At 33.6% G+C, this 7,435-nt stretch overlaps 1 protein-coding gene across 1 annotated transcript in view; it reads right to left on the bottom strand.

Moving 5' to 3' along the window:
- ARL6 (ADP-ribosylation factor-like 6) overlaps positions 1–7,435 on the bottom strand; it is a 35,179-nt gene that overhangs the window by 4,647 nt on the left and 23,097 nt on the right. The window contains exons 5-6 of the mRNA XM_011927660.1: positions 5,640–5,805; positions 2,112–2,167 (exon numbers count right to left, since the gene is read on the bottom strand). Coding sequence (XP_011783050.1) covers positions 2,112–2,167; positions 5,640–5,805 — 222 coding nt within the window. The remainder of the gene's footprint in view (positions 1–2,111; positions 2,168–5,639; positions 5,806–7,435) is intronic.

Here is a 7,435-nt window from a genome sequence, read left to right as displayed (position 1 = left end):
ACAGACAGAGAGGTAAATTAATAAGCAGTAGAATAAATTTGCTGGACTCAAAAGCCTAAGCTTTTTTTTTTTTTTTAACTATCAGTCAATGCTTTCTATACAAAATAGAGGTACTACTGCTTACCTTGCAGAAAATTGTAAAGGGTACATAAAGTAATATGGAAAAACAAGGACACAAAAGTATTTCCAAAATGTGTCCTCCTTACAAAAACTTGGGAGGTAGGACAGATAATGATGGATCAGAAAAGTCAAAGAAACAAAAATTAGGTATCAAGACCAGACTTGGCAATTGGTATTGTGATGTTGGATTGCTACTGACACCTAGTGGCTAACTGCTAATGACAAAATAAAACCAGAAAAGAAGGGATGGAGAACCACACTTTAAAATCTAGAAGACTATCAACCTATTTTCAGTAAATACTGTGCTCTGAATTACATTATCATGAGTGATAGTAGGGTTTCCATCCATGCTGTATCTTCATTGTTAGCAATGGTAAGCACTCTGTAAAATATGAAATAAGGCTGAAAACATACTCCTGGTATCTTCTCTGGAATATTCCTCTGTAGCCTGTTTCTGCTGGAAATCCATCCCATTGCCTTGAATACTTCATTACCGCAGTCTAAGAAACTAAGTTGCTAGGTTCACAGAAAAATCCTGCTAGTTCTTCTGAGAACCACTAGAGGTTCGTGATTAAGTGTCACTAATTGTAAAATATGACTTGAATGTTCCTTGCAGTTTAATGGTATTATGGTAACTTCATAAACATAAAAGACACAGAAGTACAATAATAGTCTGTCTAGTTAACTAAACCACCATATTTTACCAACAACACATACAGATATTTATGAAATGCACATTTCGTACTTTGAACGAAATTAATACTATGATGTATGAGCAGGCAGGCTACTCTTAGATCTACCATGATATGTGCTATATCCCTGCTATTGTTTGCAACATGCAGAAGATTTAAAAAAAATCACACACGACTGGCATTAAAAGGTTTGTGTAGAAGAATTTGTAACTATGAGACTATAGCTAGAATTTATAATATCCTGTTATTCACTCTTGTTCAGGGCAGAGACATTCCCCACAGAAATGATCTTTAGTTGTTATGCTCAGAACTGGAATTTCTGACTTGGCCATTGGGATCCTGCAATAAGAACCTATGAGCTTGGTCTCATTCACATCTATCTACTGCTCTGTGTGCTTCAAGCCATTCTTTTGGCTGAGAGACTATTAGGGTAAATGATATATGTTAATTTGCTACCTAATATAGTAAGCCTGTACCAATCTGTAACTATTTTGATTAATAGCAACCAGAACTGCAAATATACAAAATATCAATAAAAGATCAGCATCTGTAATACTAAATATGAGTACTACAAGTTGTGTATACATATAATATACAAATGGAGCTATATCTGTAGTACAGCATGATTCTTTTTTTTTTTTTTCTTGAGACGGACTCTTGTTCTGTTGCCAGGCTGGAGTGCAGTAGTGCAATCTCGACTCACTACAACTTCCGCCTCCTGGGTTCAAATGATTCTCCTGCCTTAGCCTCCAGAGTAGCTGGGATTACAGGTGTGCACCACCACATCCAGCTAATTTTTCTATTTTTAGTAGAGACGGGGTTTCGCCATGTTGGCCTCAATCTCCTGACCTCATGATCCACCCGCCTCAGCCTCCCAAAGTGTTGGGATTACCGGCTTGAGTCACTGTGCCCGGCCAGCATGATTTTTAAAAGAAACGTCATTCAGACTTATTTTTAGTTATTGACAGTAGGGCCTAACATTTGCCCCAAAATTTAAATGTGCTTCTATTACTAGATCTGACAGAAACTTGTTGCCACAGTTTAAATTATTTTCTGTATGTGTCAAATATATTGACTGTAAAGACTCAAACACTTTATGTAAATAAATTCTTTAGCAATATGCTATAGAAGTAAATGGAACAAGGTATTGGATACTTACTGTATTATTTTTTCTGATAGCAGAAATAAATGGAAAGAGGAAAAAAGGCAATGATATAATAAAATAAAATGTAAAAAAAGGATAAAAATATGAATAAAAAGGAAACAAAGGCTGAAGACACACAGTATTTTGTGATGTACCTTGAAGCCAGTCTACACCTTCTTGCAATCCTTCTCCTTTTATGGCATCACTAGCACTGAAATAAAATCCATAGAAACATAGCCATCTCATTACATCATAACACTGTAAGAATAAAGGATTACAATTCTGCCATATGGAGAATTAATATATTATAATAACATACATCTGGGCAAAGCTGGTTAAGCATTGAAATTGAAAATAAACAGAAAATAAAAGTCTGAGTGCTCAGAAACAAGATATGTTTAAAATTTATAAACAGATTTTGAAAACCATATCGCAGAAAAGTGATTTTATCCTAGGACTAGTTCTTACACTGACATTAAAAAAACAAATACTTTTGAATTATTTTTCCAGTGGTAGAAAAGTTTTGTACAGTCCACTATCCTATTTTGCTCAGTTCCAATGGTTCAGTCTCATTATTAGAAATGCTTGACTTGGGTTATAATACAGCCATATTATGGTGTGCCTTTATTTGAAATGGAATTTGTTATCTTTAGGATAAAAACCCATAATTTAGCTTTGGTAAGCTGGTAGAGTAAAACAGAAACTCAGTAGATCTCAATCATTTTCTTATTAGCTGAGGGAGCTTGGCCAGGTCATTGAACTCTTCTGCCTTCAGTTTCAGCATCTGTAAAGTGCGGAATAGTACCACTGACCTCATATGGTAATTGTGAGAATTAAACACTTGAGGTATGTATAGAAAACACCTAAAACAGGGTGCTTCCATTGTCTTTCCATTTTTGAGAGACTAAACTTAAATTGTGATTGTGAGATTTTATGTATAATCATAATTAAGTATATAAATTAAAATAATAAAATGCAGAGGATTTTTAGAGTATTAGATAATCTTTTTTCAAAGGTATAGTTATTGATCTAGGCATTTATTTTCAAAATATAATGGTATAATAGCAATTAATATGTACAATTATATTTTCTGAATGATTAGGGTTCCTTTTAGTATGCTGAAGCATGGCTTTAAAAAGTATAGTGAAGTACCTAAAAGAATTAACTTAATTCTAATCAAAATAAAAATTATCTCCCAGAAATTACTTGTTAGACTAAGAATATGGCTTATCATAGAATTATTATAAAATACAAAGGAAGAAACAAACAACATGAAATACACAATTATTCAAAGCAAATTACTGATTATCCATGGTAAGAGTAAGACATCGAATTCTATCTTTCCTCTCAAATAAGGAAGAATAAAGCAAAAATCTGGGCCTTGTGTGATATGACCCCTGGTTATTTCTCAGTGGCCTCATTTCCTACAAGTTCCCCTTAGATTGCTCTGCTCTAACCAACCTGGACTTCCTGCTGCTCCTGGAACACACCAGGTACATTCTCATCCAAGAAGAGGCTTTTTCTTGCTGGCCTCTCTGTCTGGATAATGATTCCTCCAAACCTTTACACGAATTGCTCCCTAACTTCAATTAGGTCTCAGAGAGGGAGCAACTCCCATTATTCTTTCTCTTTTTATCATACTTTATTTTTTCTCATCCTCCCAGCTGACATTTTATACATTTAGTTGCTTCTTATTTGTCTCCCCCACAAGATGGTAAACAAGCATACACACATACAACACACACACACACACACAATCATGATGCCAGGGATTGAGTCAAAGAACACATCTGAAGAAGAGTAACACAATCAGACCCTGAACATTAGAGCTGACCATATGTTTAGTACAATGGCCAAACATAAAACATAAAATTGTTCTTTAATTTATCACACTATACTTCTCTAGGATCTTCTCTTTATTGCTCACTAAATTTACTTGTACCCAAGGCAGGAGACAGACAATATTTTGTCTCTGTATCACTGAGCATTACCTTTATATTTAAAATAGAAAAAGGATAAATATATTTTCATTTTTATACATGCTTTTAAAAATATTGCCAAGAATAAAGAACAAAACGAATAAATGAGATATTAACTTGAACCCAGTAAGAAGAGGTCCAATTTGAATTAAGGAGAAGTCACAATTATACACATGTTTAAAAGAAACACCTTGCTTTCTTCTATAAGTTATCCAGAAAATCTAGCAACTGGCAATATAACATCCTACATCCTTATAAGCATCAGGATATTACTTTTTTCTCACAGAGAAATACTGAGATGTCACAATTGAATAAATAAATCTGTTAAAATTTAATGGTTAATTATTTTAAGTAGAAAAGAGGGTTATTTACTAATTAGATCCATGTTTTTAAATGTGCTCTTTCTATCAAGCAGTCACAATATTTAATACAACACAGAAATTAAAAATTATTCTACTTTAGAAGTAATCATTTTAGGTATGATTTAGAGAAATATAAAGGCTCTAGCTCAAGATGTTTCTTTATCCAAAATCCCACCATTCTTTACCTACCAAATACCACAGGACCTCAAATTCCAACTCAAGAATCATTTATCAGACACTGACTTTTCCTCTGATCCTAGAGTAACGAAAGTTTTACTTGGGATACGCAGGGTTTAGCTCCTGGGAAGAGGTGCTAGAGGCTTTGAATACTGGAAAGTTTCAAGAGCTTTCCTAAGGTCTTTACATTACTCTTTCAGCACTAAAACTAGTTCCTAAAGTTGTTTTCTGAACTCTATTACCTCCTTGCTTCATATTCTAGTTCACCTTCTTGTGGAAGTGCATCTGTCTGCTTCTGTTTCCAATCTTTCCCCATAGATACCTTCTTATAAAAAGGGGGAAACTCTGGCATGGAAAGGACCTCTTACAGCAGAGAGATAGGTGGGTGGGTAGAAGGGAGTTTAATATGGTAGTGGTAGGTGCAAAAATATTATCTAATGTATAATCTCTGTTTATCCTTATTAAAATACGTTGGTACAAAGGCACAAAGGAGTTAAATAAGAAACTGTTTTCCAAATAAACAATGCATACAATTTCAACATTAACTACTTAAGAGTTCAACCTTATTAGAATGTCTAAGTAAAATTAAAATTTCCATTTCCATTTATTCATTTTAACAAATATGTATCGTGTACCTATTACATACCAGGTACTATGACTATTGTAGGGGTTATTAAAGTGAAGAAAACTGACAAAACCCCAGCTGTCAGGGAGCTAACACACCTGTACAGGCAGACAGACTATAAACAAACAAAAAGCAGTCACATGGTAATAGTGACTCTGGCAAACCAGGAAAATTATTTTGGAAAATGATTCAAAGGAGGGGGACACAAGTGCATATGCTCTGAGATGGGATTGTGCTTGGCTGACTCCATGTGCAGAAGGAAATCAGTGTAGCTGAAGTCAGTAAGTAAGTGAGATTTTAAGTTATATTCCTTTATAAGAGTTGTTTATATTTTCCTATCCCCACAAAAATTTGAAAAAGATTTTTAACAGTAACATATTTGTAAAAAGCTACAAGGCCACAATTCTATAAAACAAAATCCTTAGCTTATATCCCGCCATGTTTGATCACTTATTTTTAAAAAATGAGGTCGGAAGAAGCAGCTCTGAAGCTTGTATGTTTTTCAGAAAGCTACAGTGAAAAGTAAATATAAAACTTTACCAAATATGCCAGGGTTTATCTTTGATGTTCTCTAAACACAGCAACTGAGACACTTTTACAGATGTCACTGCATCTCTAAGATCCATTTTATTTGCAAAGAATAAGATTGGAATTCGACGGTGTTTGATATCTAAAAGAGAAAATAAGACTATCATCACCCTTCCAGCTTTTTAGGTCATTCTGTAGCAAATCTTTAGTACTGAAACCCATGAAATTGCTTTTTAATCAATTTTTTTCATATCACACATACAGAAACACTTAAAGACACATACTGTAGCACTGTTAGGCATATTATTTGAGCACTAAGAAAACTAAAAAAAGACTTCCTAAGACCATCTGCCCTATGGTTAGGAGCTTTACCCAAAGATGGGTGAGCTGGGACTGGGAGCTCAATAAGCATTACAGAGAAGTAGCTACAAAAAAGCATTAAATATTTTATTTGTTTCCTTTTTAATTGTGAACAGAAAGGAGGCAAACTTCAAGTAGAAGTAGAAAGAAAAGAAACTGGAAACTTATTTAAGTTTTTAGTCACAATATAATAAGTAATAAGCTAGATTTTTAAAAGATATTTTTACCTTGTCATGATTTTGGAAACATTTGTCATTTTTTTGAATAGCTAATACATTTAAATAGTTCAAAATTCAGAAGATACAAAATGGCGTACAGTAAAAGAATGTCCTTCCTAACTTTGTCCTAGGACAACGGTCTTTGTAGAAAAGGCAACCCATAACATCAACCCATAACATCAACCCATCACATCAACCCATCACATCAGTGTCTTGGCATCTACATAGAAATATTTTATGTATTAGAAAACATAATTATTAGATATTATTTTCATACAAATAGTAGCAGGCCAACCTCACCAGTTTATACCTTTATCTTTTCATTTATTTACATATCTTGGATCTGATCCCATATCAGTACATACAGAGCAGCTTCTTCCTTATTTTAACAGTTCTGGACTATTTCTTCTTTTAGTACTATGTACTATTAATTTATTTAACCAGAAACTAACTGAGATACCTGCTACCAATGTTTACAACTACGAACAATCCTGTAATGAATAAATGTGTACATAGGTAATTTTGTACACTGGCCAGTATGTCCTTAGGATAAATTTGAGATGTGGAATTGCTGGGTCAAAGGACATAAATTTCTATTTTGATAGACAGTGATTACCAAACTGCTTTCTCTTAAAAATTATATCAATTTACATTTCAACAACCACGTATAAGAATGAGTGTTTCCACTCCTCTAGCCAAAAGAGTGCTATGAAACTTTTTGATATTTTCTATATCATAGGTAACAGAAAGGCCAAGAATCTTTCCGTATATTCAACAGGTGTTTAAACTACTTTTTTGTTGACTTATCTTGTTATGTCCTTTCCCCATTTTCTATCAAGCTTTTATATTCTTACTGATTTTTAGAAACACAAGTAGTATAGAAATATCCCTGTAGCTATTATATGAGTTGCAAATATTTTCCCTTGCCTGTCATTGTCTTTATCTGTTCACAGTACATTTTGCTATTCAAAGATTTTTTTATGGCTGTCAATTTTTTTAAAAAAGTGAATACACACTTCAGCTGAGAAATCCCTCCCTTGGAAATCTATCCCATAAAATAAAGGAAATAGTACATTAAGATCCATAGACAAGGCTTCAGTTGAGGAAACCAAAGTCCTCATGGTTTGAAGCATATTTTGTAGGAATGATTTCATTTTACTGCTCAACATTCCAACACTTTTTAGACAAAAAACTGGAAAGACTAATATGAAAGGAAGACATAATCAAAAA

Source organism: Colobus angolensis, unplaced genomic scaffold (assembly GCF_000951035.1).
Source record: "Colobus angolensis palliatus isolate OR3802 unplaced genomic scaffold, Cang.pa_1.0 Scaffold73, whole genome shotgun sequence".
NCBI lineage: Eukaryota > Metazoa > Chordata > Mammalia > Primates > Cercopithecidae > Colobus > Colobus angolensis.
Note: the sequence above shows the minus strand (reverse complement) of the source record. Positions and strands in the feature narration are given on the sequence as shown.